General features: G+C 41.9%; 1 protein-coding gene across 4 annotated transcripts in view; it reads right to left on the reverse strand.

The window, feature by feature from the left end:
• Positions 1-2,385: 2,385 nt before the first annotated feature.
• The window catches only part of CKAP5 (cytoskeleton associated protein 5), an 81,721-nt gene continuing 68,580 nt past the window's right edge, over positions 2,386-15,526 (reverse strand). For 3 of the 4 annotated variants that reach the window (XM_014602225.3, XM_059722824.1, XM_059722825.1), the window contains 8 exons: positions 12,474-12,661; positions 11,861-11,936; positions 11,270-11,458; positions 11,053-11,190; positions 10,613-10,696; positions 10,358-10,517; positions 8,211-8,365; positions 2,386-3,114 (listed from right to left, as the gene is read on the reverse strand). In XM_014602225.3, the coding sequence (XP_014457711.1) occupies positions 2,863-3,114; positions 8,211-8,365; positions 10,358-10,517; positions 10,613-10,696; positions 11,053-11,190; positions 11,270-11,458; positions 11,861-11,936; positions 12,474-12,661 (1,242 nt within the window). In that variant the 3' untranslated portion in view covers positions 2,386-2,862. The remainder of the gene's footprint in view (positions 3,115-8,210; positions 8,366-10,357; positions 10,518-10,612; positions 10,697-11,052; positions 11,191-11,269; positions 11,459-11,860; positions 11,937-12,473; positions 12,662-15,526) is intronic. The other variant, XM_059722826.1, reaches the window with a different exon arrangement.

Consider the following 15,526-nt stretch of genomic DNA (forward strand, 5'->3'; position numbering starts at 1 on the left):
AGTGACAAAGCAGACAAGGGAGCTACAGGCGAGCAGAGCCCGAACTGATGGCAGCAGTGTTGCTCAGCTGGCGGCAGTCCTCCAGTAGTTATGTTTGTTGCAGTAGGCAATTAAATGGCGCTATAATAATATACTGTCATGAATAAAGTCTACCTCCCCACTCCTAAGTGTGTGCAACCCTGAACATCGATAAAAACTGAAATAAATGCTTAAAATAAACATCTATATTATCTATCAAAATTATATAAAAAAAAAGAAAAACTGAATTCTGTCAACCATTACCACCATTTCAGCACTGTAAGCAAGAGCAGCCTTGTAGGGATTGTGAGGGAAGACTAGAACAGGCATCTTACAAGCTTACAGAACCAGAATAGTTAATAGCGCTTTATTTGTCATTTTAAGGGCTTCTATTAACTAGGCACTTTGCCCTCTCCCTCAGCTGGTTAGAAGTGGTGAATCCAAGTGTATTTTCTCCTTGCTTAATGGTGACAAAAAAAAGTAGCATCACTTTCAGTGCTAGCCTACTGCAAACAATACAGAGGAATTCATTTTTGAAGTCAGTTTAATGTTTAAACATTTGCTCTGGGCTGACGATTACGTGTACTTTTTGAATGAAAGCCTAAAAATGTTAAGCCAAAATTTCCAGGGTACTGAGTCCAACCACATAGTACAGAGACAGCACAGGGCAAAAACCCCATCTAAAAGTAAACAACTGTTTTCTACCATTGATATTCAATTGCTTCTGATCTTAGCTGCTAAACTAAGCTTCACATGTACATTAATATTGTACAGGTTTGACAGGCATTGCGCATTTATTGGTCACTATGTATCTAGAGTTAATTAGCAATTGTTAATTCAGAAACAATGCAGCATTTTCAATAAATGGGAATGTATTACTCATCTAAGACCTGCAGCTCTTAGAAATTGTGCAAAAAAGCCAGCTAGAACCCAGGAAACAGCTGGTGTTTTCGTCTCCAAGAAACAGTTCAATGAGTGGCAACAGGAATGGCTCCAATGCCAGTTAACGCAAACTGGCCACACCTCCACTCCAAATGCTCCAGCTGACATTTCCATGACTGAACTCTATTCTACTGCAAAGGGTACAAGCTACCACAAGCTAGTAGTGTTTTCAAGATAAGTAAACAGAAGCATGCCAGAGACAGAATGGCAGTGTAAGTGATGAACATTAAGTAGTAAAATGTGATGTAGGAAGGAAAATGCCTTCAAGAGACTCATTAAACAGACTCACCACAGCAGATTACAGCTCACCTGAACTCCAGACCCCGAGTTTCTGTGCAAAACTAAATTTCAGTCTTCTGCAAAAGCTGCAGCACAGAACTGCTGTGCATAAATACAAAGTTAAACTATATTTTTGCACACATGCCATAAGTTTTTAAGCCAAGACTGAATTAGGGGCAGAAGCTGCTGGTCTGGGTAAGAGACAGTAAGAGCCGAACTTTTAAAAAAAAGGAAGAGTTTAGGCTCTAAAATAAAAAGATGCTATGCAAGTCTCTTATGTCACAAGATCCTGAATACCTCAGAGATTACTGCTCAGGAGCAGATGTACATTTATACTCCATGAACAGCACATGAGAGCCAAACAGCCAAATGAAGACAATCCCCCTATCCTCCCCGCCAGAGAAGCAATCATCAGGCTGAGTCCAGGTCTTGACCGTTTAAGCATTTTTCAAAGGCAGTGGCCTAAGGACATTCTCTTATCACAACTTTCACAAACTGACATTACCAGATAATCTCTGATCACTTCATTTAGAAAGATCCAAGATAGAATCTGCCAAAGTTAGATGCTTGTAAGTGCAATGATTGTGTGTGCTGATATCCACCTGCTTTCAAGACAGCTGTATGGGGAAGACCACTGAGCAAGAAGTCCAATACATACACTGAATCTAGGGTACCACTTATACATTTCTGTGCCTCAGAAAAATGTTACCCAGTCCCTTTCCTTTGGAAAAGGCAGGCACGTCACTAGACTTATTCACAAAGGGACTGCTTGATCTGGGTAGTTGCTTCACAGGGACCAAAGATTTCAAACGACTAGGTTGCTACACATTTGTTGGTCTATTCTTTTCCAACTTTTTTACAAAAAAAAAAAAAAAAAAACAAAAAACACTGAGTAAACAAAAAGCAGTGTATTAATATAGCAAACGTACTTCTGATATAAAGGAATGCAAAAATCTCAGGGCTCCTTCCAATGGCTAGAAAGGGCACATTTTCTCAGGAGTCCAGTTTCCCAATGCTACATTCCAATGCCAAGGTTCAAATCAAGAAGAGCTGGACTCAGCTCATAAGTGCCCAGGCACTAGCATCCAGCAACACCAAGTGGCTTCTATTCTCACCAACAGTTGCTGCTGCTCCTACAGAGACTGGTATAGTTAATGCAAACTTTATTTACAAAAGACACTTAAATTAGTTACTTCATGCCATGCGTCCATACAGAATCAACAGTTCAAGGATTACATGGAGAAGAATTCACAAAATTAAAAGTGAAACCACTAAAGAGCTTCTAGGAGTTAAAAGCTAGGAAAAAGATCTTAAGACAATTTTACAAATAAAAACCCAAGTTATGAGAAACTAGTCTGAGCAGGAGGATGGCTGTTTACAGGTCTGTACACTAAAACTAATACACAGAGTCTTCTATTGTCAAGATATGTCAACTGAGAAGCAGAGTATGTACAAATACTTGTGCCACAATGACTCATCCTCCCCAAAATCCACTGTATTATACATAAACCAGTTTGTATACACTAGGCCTAAATGAGGCCACTTTAACTATGAAGACTTCTAGTTTAGTAAACTAAAGCTGAAGACAGCTTAAGCTCCAGCCATGATGTCCCTCACGGAGCTTCATTTGCGACTGCTTTTTATTCTCTCCAGTCTTTTTTTCAAGTCGTCAATATTGGCTGCTGTGGAAGAGGAGGATGTGGTGGTTCCAATGCCAGAGGAGTGAGTCTGATTGGAGTCCAGGTCCAAATGCTGGTACTGTTCCCGTGATTCACGGAGTTGCGAGAGCTTACTGTGGAGCATATCTGTGGAGGATGCAACTGTAGGGACTGCTGGTTTAGAAAGCAGCGATGTTAGTGGTGCTCTGTCTTCCTGCTATGGGGCAGGGAAAATGCGAGATGTTATTTAAAGGCAGTAAAGCCTCGCCCTCAAAGAGAACAGATGTGAAAAGCAAAAGTGGTTTTGTTTTGTTTTTGTTTTTTTTTCCAATCACTAATAGCAAGTCAGAACCAGCCAAGACAAAGCACTGCGCCTACATTCCAATTTTTTCATTCCCAGGACAAGTTATAACATAAAAGACTCATCGTGGCATATTATTAACTGCTTGGAAAGAAATGGTCAACAGTTCATCTTAATGATGACTGGAATGAACTGTGCACTTTTGACTACATGCACATGTAATGGAATCTTCTATACGAGATGATAATATTATTGCATAGTAACATTTTCCACAAGACCTACCAAGCTTAGTCAAAAGATTTACATTACTCACAGTAGAGACACTTGGTTATTAACTCACCTGAAAACTAGACTCTGTTTCTCATTTGGATTAAAACTTCCTGTTTTACTGGAGCTAAAGTTCTGCAAAACTGAGCATGCCCATAACCATTTGTACTAGTCCCTACTACTTAAAGACACCAATATCTACAGTAAGACCCACAGTCGCACAGAAAGGTTAAGCCAGCCAGAATTCCAGCAAGTTAGTGGCAGCAGGAACCAATGAATAGTTCAGGAAACAGGAGTTTGCTACAGCCAGTTTTTAACACTACTTCAGCACAAGCTTGCTGAGAAGCAGCAGATAAAGGAAGAAAGAATTTCTAGGAAGTAGCAGCAGAAGAGGAAAGAGACTGAAAAAGAATTAGTGAGATGGTTAAAAGATGTCACAATGCTGAAGCAACTCCCACCTCTTCCTTTGCCTGCACTAGTTCTGGCAAACTGACCTCCAAGGCTTTCACACAGGTCCTGGTTTACCTTTGCAGGGATTATAATCTGCATATCCCTGCCAAGAACAGGCAGGTGAGGGAAAGTGCTTGTGGTGTGAGAGATGGAACCCCCAGAACCCAGGTAAGCAGACAGCCTCAAAAGCATCTGGGAGAGAAAGGACTTAATTGACTCAGTGTACAGAGAGATCTCCAGCATCATGGAAGAGGGAGAGCTAGAGAAGGTGTTAGAGGACAGACAACCTAGACTCTCAGGAAGGTGGAACCTAGCAGCTTGTCACTTCTGGCATCAGAGAGTTCACTTCTGAACCTGCAGGTGTCCAGCTACAGAACAGATCCAAAATCCTAGCATCAGAAGAAGAGGAACCTACTCCATTGCCGCAAGAGGCCAAGTCATGTACTCCAGAAGCTAGAACAATCAAGACCATTGCCAATCAAGAGGGTGCAATGGATGGTGGTGGCTGGCAACTACCTTCTGCAGGAGACAGAGGCCTCAATCTGCTGGCCTGATCTGTTGACTTAGGAGGTCTGCTGCTTGCCAGGAGCCTGCATCCCAGATGTTATGGAAAGGCTGCAGAGACTCATCTAGCCCTCTGACTACTACCCCATGTTGTCTATCAATTTGTGCAGTAGCAATACTGCAGGGGTGACCCTGAGCAGATCAAAGGCGACCACAGGGCTCAGGTGGTGTTCTCATCAATCCTTCCAAGTCAAAAGTAAAAGGCCCAGGCAGGAATAGATGCATCCTAGGGATCAATATATAGCTGCTGGTGACACCATCTATGCAAAGCTTTAGCTTCTTTGACCATGGAGTGACGTTCCATGAAGGACTGCTGGAAATAGATGGCATCCACCAAATGAAGTGGGGACGGGAAGGGAAAGATGATTTTTGTTTACAGGCTTGCTAGCTTAGTAAGGAGGGTTTTAAACTTAGTTGACTGGGAGACAGAGACTAAAGTTCAGGGGTGACTAAAGAGCCAAGAGACCTAGACAAAAAACAAGTATAAGGAAGCAATAGGGGAAGCCTTAATGTTCCCAGAGAACTTAAGGCAGTCTGTTAACTACCTAAAAAAACTTTGTACATTAACACAAGACACATGAGGAATAAGCAAAAAGAAATGCAAATCCTAGTACAATCAGGGAATTATGATGCAATTGGAATAAAAGAGAGGTGGTGGGATAGTTTGCCTCTGGAATACTGTCATGGATGAATGTAAACTGTTCAGGAAGGACAGGCAGTGGCAAAGGGAGGTGATGTTGCTCTATACATGAACAAGATGTGTGTTTGTTCTGAGGTGCAGACTAAAGTGGAAGGTTGGCCTGTTAAAGTCTCTAGGTCCAGGTCAGAAACCAGCTTAAGATAAAGCTCGATGAATGTAGTATCAGATGCAAATGATTTAGGTTAAACTGGTTTATTGAACTTCTGTCCCAGGTCCCCTCCAGACTCTTAGCACTCCCCAGCATCCCAAGGTGCTTGCAGAATGGGTAGGATAGCTTTGGCCCAAGCTGTCTGCTTTATCAGAGAAAGCAGACATGCTATAGCAACCCCTTGCTTCTGGCCTGGGCCACTGCAGGCATGTGGCTGCATTTCTGGTATCAAAAATGAATGTCTGTTCACTTGCTTTTCAGTTCAATCTAAGCAGTTTAGACTAACCTGAAAAGAGTGAATCAATTCAGCCTTGGGCTTTTTGACTGTTCGTACTTAGCCCTACAGACCAAGCCAGGAGGAAGAGGTGGACAAGCCTTTTTTGAAACACCCAACTGAAGTTTTCAAGTCAAAGGACATAGTCTTCATGGGTCACTTCAAATACCACAACATCTGCTGGCAGGGCAACGCAGTAGTGCACAGGTAATCCATTACGTTCTTGGATTGCGTCAGATAATTTTTTGGTACAGACGGTGAAGAGGCCAACTTTGACCTGCTGCTCACAAACAGGGAGGAAGCAGTTAAGAATGTGAAAGTGGAAGGTAACTGATGACTGTGACCATAAAAGTATAGATTTCAAAAACCTAAGGAAAGGAAGGAAGGAGAGCAGTACAAAGTCACTTCTCAGAAAAGTAGACTTTAACAAGCTCAGGGAACTGGTGGCAGCATCCCTTGGGAGGCAACTCTTAGAGTTAAAAGAAGCCCAAAAAGGCTGGTTGTACTTTTAAGGAGTCTTTGATAGCACAGGAGTAAAACTATCCCAATGCAAATTGAGAATAGGAATTGCAGCAGGAGGTCAACCTATTTAAACAGTGAACTGTGAGCTGAAACTCAAAAAGGAATCCAGCTGAAAAGTAGAAGCTTGGCAATATTACTAGGTTAGAGTATAAGAGTATTGCATGAATATGCACAGAGAAGAACAACAGGAAGGCTGAGGCAGGTTTTGCAACTATTAAGAAATGTAAAAGGGATGAAAAAAGGATTCTATAAGTATGTTAGAAGAGAAAGACTAAGGAAATCTGTGCTCTAATTTTTTTATGCGTCCAATAACAGATGATGCAGAGAAGGCTGAAATATCTAATGCTTTTTTTACTTCAGTTTTTAGGAATAAGATCAGCTATCATAACAAGTGCAGTTAGCAGCAAGGATAGGGAAAGAGATCAGCAGTCTAGAATACTGAAAGACCAAATCAGGGATTATTTAGAGAAGTTAGATGTTTTCAAGTTAGTAAGGCCAGACAGGATGCACCCTAGGGTACCAAAGGAATTGGCTGAGGTAATTTTGGAGCCACTGGCTATCATCTTGGAGAATCGGAGGAGGTTAGGTGAAGTATAGATGACTGGAAAAGGGCAAATACAGGACCCATCTTTAAGAAAGGGAAGAAAGATCTGGGGAATTAAACCAGTTAATCTGACCTCAATACCAGGAAAAATAATGGAGTGAGTCAAGCCTACTTCTAAGCACCTAGAAGAGATCAAAGTGATCAGAAACAGTCAGTGTGGATTCATCAAGGGCAAATCATGCCTGACCAATCTGATTCCCTTCCATAACAAGGAGACAGGCTCTATGAGTGGTTGGGGGGGAGGGGGGGCTGGGGAGCAGTGAGCACAACACTTGAACTTTAGCAAGGTTTCTCATACTGTCTCCTGTGACATTCTCATTGCTAAGCTAAGGAAATACAGACTAGATGAAAGTACTGTATGATTACTTAGCTAGTTAGGTCATCACGCTCAACGAGTAGTCATCAACAGTTTGACATCAAGTTGGGAAGAGATTTGAGTCCTGCTTTACTTAGGCCCAGGATAAGCTAAAATCCTGTGTGGTGCTGAGGACTCAGATTCTAAAAAGACTGAGGGGAGAGGAGACTTAGGACTGTCTGATAAGACCCTCTCTGCCACAGGCTGAATCGAGTTAGGTTCTCCTGATGAGCTGAAGCTTCATCTGCTATCAGTAACAGAGGAATGCACACCTGCAGCATGTGCCACTTTGCCCTCCAGAGCTGTAAGGTCGATATGCATTTCAGACCTTAAAAAGGTCAGGATAGCGCTGTACACGAACCTCTGCCATGTATATTGTGGACAGTCCAGGTGTCTCTGGCATGTCTGAAGGGACAGGCAGAATATTTTTCAGCAAGTAGCTTTAAAAAGATATCCAATGTATATGTTGGGATTCACTGAAGGTTTCTGGCATCATAGACAGAACTCATTCAGAATTACTGTCTGCCTCAGAATCCCACACAACCAAGATGCACCCCCACAAAAGCCCTCACTTTAGAGTGCTGACTTGTTTTAGAGCATCTTTGTTTAAGACGCTCAGCAATCCAAACTCCTGGATCACATGAGAAAGTAGACATTAACCTTGAGAAATCAGCAAATCCTGGGCAGGTGTACAGCATTAACCTAACCTTTAAAAAGGTAGGAGATGCATCAGTTTCACAGATCTAAGGGGGGCAAAAATAGCACATGCAGCAGATATAAACCCCACAGTATTCCTGACACCTCCTTAGACACCAGCAATCACAAGCCAGTTATTCAGCCTCTCCCCGCAACTGTTACTGGACAAGCTACCAGACTCCAGATCAAAAGCAGCAAGCTGTGTCTACATCAGTGCAGCAGACAGAAGGAAACTGAAGCATAAGCCTACTAAGCCAGACAACAATTTTAACTGCACCTACACCACTAATGATGAGACCATGCAGAAGGAATCAAGAGCAATGATTAGCAAAGCCTGTGTGCTGCATAGCTGGCATTCAAGTGAGCAGCCCTATCATACTACATAGACCAGTTCCCTAAGTAGATTTATACAAGTCCGTAGAAGTACAATACCTTTGCATTGTCAAGACCACAGCGCTGCCTGAGGATTTTTAGCCTTTCCAGGTAGACTGAAGGCCCCACTTCCTCCCCATTTGTGTTCCCTATGGATGAAGACACTGTGCTGGTGGAAGTGGGGACACATGTTACTTCCATCTGAGGAGAAATTCCTAGAAAAAGAAGAAACAGATCTAAGCCTCTTGGTCAGTCATGTGACACCAAAAGGTAGCATGCAGACTGTGAAATAGCCACAGAACAAAGCTAGAACCCAACACTATACTGACTCGGGGCACTCTGGGAAATCCATTTTTTTCCTATTTACTGTTAGTGGGACAGAACTGGAAAAGGTGGAATACAGCCCATTTTCTGAAACAGGCCAGACCACTAAGTGAGGCAGACTGCTTCTCCTCTCCATAAAAAAACAAAGTATCTACATACAAACTAACATGTTCTGGCTAATAACTGAAAGAACTGAAGAGGTTCATTGTAGGAAAGAGCTGTTAAAGCTACTGGAGATGACTCAGCAGGGGTACAAGGGAGTTTTTGTGTTTACCCTTTGCTATTAAATACTGCTGAGGTGAGTTAGATGAACCCAGTGGAATTCCTTAGAAGAGGCTCTCAACCCTTCCAGGGTTCTTGCTCAGAAAGTAGAAGAGTGCTGCTTCTCTGCCAGTTCCTTTTTGTGCAATAAAGGACTCTGGTAGCCTTCCCTCTTTTAAAGATCCCCTCCTTCTCCTCCATATGCATCTGATAGCAAGAAAAGCCTTTCACATTAATAATGGAAGGAAGCTTTCTCTACTGCAGGAAATCAGAAAGCTTTAAGAAGAAAGACTCAGACTGAGGTAGGGGATGTCCTTAGATTTCACTTTACCAATGTAGTGTAGGGCTCTTCTGAAGAATGAAAGTTTAGGAGCAAGTTTTTGTTTTGTTTTTACACACTTCCAGCCCAGTGAAGCTAGAATCGCACCTTTTTGGCCCTGGTCTGAAAGAAATAGAAAACTTAATGGAATGAAATGCTGCTTGGAAGGCTATGCTGCTGAGCTGCTGTTTAGCACACATCTGGGATGTGCAGGGGACAGAAGGGAGTTCTGTATTTCCAGAGGCTTCTTGAAATTTCCAAATCCCAGTCACTGCTTCCCCAAATGAAACTTAAGCACAAGTGAAGACATCGATTGGCTGAGTTGGATGCTCTTGGAGCACAAGAGGCAAGATAGTGCCAATTAAATCCCTACCCTTATTAGTAGCTGTTCTGCTGTTATGATCCCTAGCAGGAACTACAATTTAGACTGCATTTTCTTAAGAACTGGACTGTGCCTTCCAGCAACGTGAATTCTGTTCTACTGAGAAGCTTCCTTGCACAAAATAGAGTTATTTCTTGCATCATGGGTGCTCAACGCCAGGTCCACAGGCAAATCCAGCCCCTTTTGCCGTGTTATCCAAGCAACCTGTGGTGACAGCTCTGAATAGAGCACCCAGACTGTGCACTGGGACATTTACAAGCTGTCTTACATCTTACCCAACAAATAATGCACTGATTAGGTCTGCTAGGCTATTTCTCATTCAACATTTTCTTTTAAAATTCTGTGTTCTATAGTTGTCTGCTGTGTTGATGCGAAATCTGTGCCAGGCTTCAATTTGGCTTTCACGCAAAGATCCTGTTCTTGTTACTTAAGTAACCCAAAAAAGTGTTAAGCTGCATCTGTGGTGCCTTCATTGCACACCTGCAATTCCTACAGGAAGACTACCTTAATGCAAGGAGCATGTCAGGCTAGACTGCCAGGTGTAACAAGAATCATTGCTTGCCACACCTTATATCTGGAGCATCTACAGTACCCAGAGTACTACACACCATTTGAAAAGATAAGTTTCTGAAAGTACTTTTGGAGAGGTGCCCACAAATTAGTGGTGGGGTTATTTTTTCCATCCAAAGCCACAGTCGTCTACACAAATCTATTCAGGTCTTTTATTTTCTTTTCTTGCCTTCCAGTAGGAAAGGCGGTATCTCTTACAAGTGGCAAAGTGTGAGTGGTGTCTGTGAAAGGTGGAACTAGAAGAGTCTCACATATTTGCTCCTAAGTGACATAGCTGCAGCTACTCCTCTTGCAAGATTCAGCTTCTAAGTCCCCAATTCAGTTCACTAGTGCCACTGAGCAGCTCTGTACCTGTAGAAGATGGAATGCGTCCTTTGCCTTCCCGCTCCATCTCAATCAGCCGGAGGCCTCGTTCAACATAGCTTTGGAAGAACTGAGATGAGTTTTTCAGGAAGGGCTCAATGTCTGCATCAGAATACTTCTTTTTGTATTCATACAGCTCTGCCAGGCCCTAAGGAAAGAGAGTTCCCGTGTTTTACCAAGCTCCTGCATACATCACTCCAAGCATTTATCTTTCCCCTTTCTCTATGGAAAGAATAAACTCACCTCTTTAGTGTTCTCCTTGGACCCAATCTTCTTAAATATCTCCGCTAAAATATCATTTACTTTGGCCTTTGAAGCCTTTTCATCCTAAAGGAGAAATTGAGACTTCTGAATGAGATTAAAAAGGTATCCCTCAAAAATAAGATATGACTGATTTAACAAGCGACTAATATTTGGAAATGCCAAGGACTTACCAGCTGACAACAGGCAGCCCTAGCTAGCAGAGGCTGTATCAAGGGAGTAGTCTTTTACACCCACTAGTTATAAAGGAGAAATGCTACAGGGTAGCATGACAGGCTGGAAGTCTCATCTAGGGAGACACTGGTGACCATTTCCAAAGGGCAGGTGCAACTCTCTCATTAACTAATAGCAAGCAGTCAGTTTCTTGGAACAGAATATTTCCCAATTTTCCCTCCACCTTTCAAAAAAATCATGCTACTTACTATGTGGGAAGCCCCTTTTTCTGTGTCCTTATCAGCCTTGCTTCCAGTTTGGTCCATAGAGTGTTTCATTACCCTACACAGGTGAGCTTCCAGCTCAGACTCATTTTTGTTGTCTATCATTGTTAAGTGGTCCAAGATCTGAGGAAAAGAAGAGAACTTCAGCAATCTGAGATACTTTAGCAATCTCTAAAGGAATGCTGCTGCAGTCGGCTCTCACCTTGGGCCCTTTCAGCTTGCACAGGGTATGAAGCAGAGTCTTCAGTGTCCTTATGGGAAATTCACTCTTACACTGTTTCAGCTTCTCCTTGGGAAAGACTTTCATGAAAACGTGGATGTCCAACAGAATTCGGTCCAGGTTGATGCTATTGATCGTTTCAGGCAGAAGCCGCACCATTCTCCATAGACACTGAAAGAAATAGAAAGCCTGACCCTAAGCAGTTGTCTCTTTGTAAAACAGAGTTTGTATTTTACAGACTAGCTAACTGCCTAGAGGTGAAAGACCTGGTGTTGAATCCACTATCAGTAACAGAAGATTGAATGTGTGTACACACTGGGACAGATATGTTATTCTTCCCACACTGACCTGCTTAGTGCTTGTATATCTCAACAAATATGTATCTGGACTGGGACAGAACACTTTCTAACATGTTTTGTTTTAGAACCTTAGTGCAGACAGGGCAGGTATGCACATTATGATAGCTGGCTGAAGCAAGTGCTTTTTCCCCTTAATCCATCTGGTCGAGCCAAGCAGAAACCTAGTGTTTCAAAGAAGAAACAAGTGAGCTCAAAGCCTCCATTATGGGTTTACCTTCATGACAAGCTCTGAAAACTTGGGAGAGCTGGCTGTTGCTAGCAGACTGTCCTGGAGCAGAACAAGCAGGGCACTAGAGAAAATAAGTTTAGGTAGTATTAGTCAGGTAAATGCTACAAGGAGCACAAGTACAATACCCTACTAAACACAGTATCAAAGGCTATAGGTTAGGGATAGTTGAATTATTTCATGCGGTGTTAAGCCCCTTTTTTCAATACCTTACTATGATTTTATAAAATTAGAGCACTGAACTTCTGCAGAACATGTCAGGTCTGTGTTAAGCAATCAACACTGAATACAATATCAGGTGGTACTTTCATCAAAGATTATTTGCAGTAATTTAGTCATGATTAGAACCTGGCTAATTACTATACAAGCATCCAGGAGGAATATTTGCTTTTTAAATAGCCAGCTGGACTGCTGCATGGCCAGCTATGCTCATTTCTGTGATAGATAAGAAAGGCCTTAGTCTTGTGAAATTGTTAAACACCATTTTATTTAACTAACGGTAAAGGAAGACTAGGATACTGATAGTAGTTATTGCATATAGTGTCATGATTTTAGTACAGACAGAAAAGTTTCCATAGAATTCCAGCAAAGACTATTTTACCTCAGGATATTTGTCTGGTCAGACTTCTCTAGAACTTTCACCACCAGGAGGTTGACTGATCGTATGACCTGCTGACCTTCCTCAAGGTCTTCGACTCGTGAATCCAGCATCAATGTGATAAGCCCATGCATCAAGTCCTTTAGCACTCCTGTGGAGGCCTCCCGGGCTAGGCTCTCTATTTGGAATAGCTATCAATAGAAATCAGAATTACAAATCAATATTATGAATCATTTTAACTTAGGGAGTCCTCCAGGACTCCCACGTCCCTCTTTAGAATGCACCTTTTCCACAAAGTGGTGTTTATACATTCTACTAAGATGCAGATAGTCCCCTGTTTCTGGCACATGGGCTATAACAGGTTGTATAGTTAAGTGTTCAAAAGCAAAGAATACAGGAAGTTTAGGCTGCATGTGTGTATCTTAATAGGGATTTATTTTGAAATAAGACTACAGCTTTTACCTATGTTCCTTTGGACAAATCAGCTGGAATTACTGATGTTCATGACTAATATAGAATTACAACCATTTACTGCTGTTGGTCTCAAAAAGCTATCCCAACTTAAGAGACAATAGATTCTAGTGCTTCTTTAGCATCAAGAATAGCTAAAATAAAAGTAACCTAGCTGCCTATGCAAACTGATGGAAAAAACATGGCTGCACAGGTATCACTAACTACTTTGACCTACAGAGAGGTTATTGCTAGTGATAAGACACTGACAGTCCCAGTTGAGTTTTATGGGAATGGCAATTAGGAAACACATTTCAGTTTGTAAGTTAACTCCCATGATACCATTTTCAGTCCATGCAGAATAGGACTGCATTCTAATTCTGTTCCCTTGTGTTTAAAATATTATTTCTTTTCAAATAATGCAACACTTATCGCATCAACAATGTCTGTATGTCAGAGACTTTAGAAAAGGTGAAGCACTGTCTATTGAAAGTTCCCCAAACATCCCACTAGCAGAACCTATTTTCAGTTCCTTAAAACGTGGCCAACCTCTTATCACTTGGGCTGAAGTTTTCTATGCCAAATGTCAGTTTCAGGCAGAAGTGATTTTAAGTTTCAGCCAAAATGGGCCACTCCGTTACATGAATGAGACTAGGGAGAAATGACCAGTAACCTATTCTTTGAAGAGTTCTAACGATTGCTATTCTTTGGCTGAAATATGGTATTTCACAGGGGATGGTGTATATGTCAGGAACATGGTTTTTCTCTTCCTCTGCAACTATCTGCTTGAACTTGACCAAATTGTAAGCCTTTGAAAAAAATTCTTTGTACACATTCAGGTAAGACTGATAAAATTTAGTTTCTAAAATTTAGTTACTAAAATCTAAGAAAAATTCTAGCCACACTGAACATGCTCCAACCCAGTGCTGAGCAGGACTTTCTTGCGATGGCCATTCTTAGCTGCTACAGGCCAGGGCAAATTCTGGGCCTGTCCTTAAAGTTCTGAGACCCATTTGTCTGGCATACTTTTCTGGTGCCTGGTAGGTCAGAGAAGGAAGCTGCCCCTTTCAAATTCAGAACGGACAACTACCAAGTGAAAATATGGTGGAAGAGAGATGGGAAGTATGATACAGGCTAAACAAGGAGACTGGAAATACATATGGCAGAGGGATCAGACTAGGCTAGCTGGGTAAGGAGCCACACAAATGGAGTGGGACCAGTTGAGTGAAGACAGACCAGGCTTAAAGGAATAGGGCAGAAGGATTCACTGTAAATAGATTTCACTCTAAATTCTGGATAGAAGTGTAAGTCAACACCTTTGCTGTCAGCAAGTATGCGACAATATCCTGACCCACCTTGCGTGGAGATCCAAATGAAGGGTAGCAGCCTATTCTTGCTCCCTGTTAACCTAAACAGTAGAGGTCTGTTCAGTGAACCCAAGGGTTCCAACCCTACTACTGACCACATGGGATTTATAATGCAGATTTCCACCCCCCCCCCCATTTAATTCTTAGAAAGTTGCACACAAAATTATTAAAAAGAACCCTATGGTGCCAAATTTAGGAGCTCAAAAGTGAAGATGTGCCAGAATTAATTACAATTCTGTAATTAAGATAATCTGTGCAACCTTTTGTACATGTACATTATGCTACACTTGGATTATGTGACCAAAGCCTTTTTGCCCTCCTAAGTCTCTGCCTCTTTTAGTGCACATTTAATGAATAATGATTCAATGATTCACATTTTCTTTTCTCCTCATTGTTCTGTGTGTGGCCTTGCATACTGTAACAAGGCATTTTGGAAGGTGGCATTCTCTAACTCCTGCCAGTGTACACATCCCTAATTTAATCTTTCTTTGACAATCCCCATACCAAGTTATGACGGCAAGACTTCAAGGATCGCTGCTACATATAGCTTCTCCCTAAGAATTCAAGTGTCTTGAGTATCTTAGAATCATGAGGCAGGACTATTACAAAGCCAAACCTCCTCTTTCACCCTGCAGTTAAATCAGGCATGTCTGCCTAAGTCTTCCTTCATTTAGGATTCAGGTAAAACAGAGTCCAGTACTATATTGTACTCTAAGGCAGCCATGATACTGGACTCAATGCGCAAGTTCCATGCCTGTGCAATGCAAGGAATTAGACTACATCATAATGCTTTTCTGACACTGCTCTTTGAAACATTATTCTCAACTCCTTTGCCTGGGCAAATGACAAGCCACTCCCCAACATGCAAAGTTACTTCTGTCCAGGAAGGCTTCTTCTGTCAAGTGTCAGCACTAGAGCTATTAAAATGTCACAGGTCTTTTCATAAGAAACTACATTTCCAGAATTTTTGCTCTTCCTCTAGCCCCTCATTTCATACTTTAATCCTTCCACTCTCTCTCTGCTCCCTGCCCTGTCCCTACCACAACTCCCTCACAAACGAAGTGAACTTAAAGCAAATGAAGCCAATGAATTAATTGTAAGGCACAGACCAACCTTCCAGATACAAAAACTCCACTGGAAAAACAAAATCTCAGCATTCACTTTCATAGAATTCAGTTTGGAATTCACTACTATTGACAGGCAAGATCTGTGTTCTGTACAATACTGGGCATATACCTC

The sequence above is a fragment of the Alligator mississippiensis genome, chromosome 2 (genome assembly GCF_030867095.1).
Source record: "Alligator mississippiensis isolate rAllMis1 chromosome 2, rAllMis1, whole genome shotgun sequence".
Lineage (NCBI taxonomy): Eukaryota > Metazoa > Chordata > Crocodylia > Alligatoridae > Alligator > Alligator mississippiensis.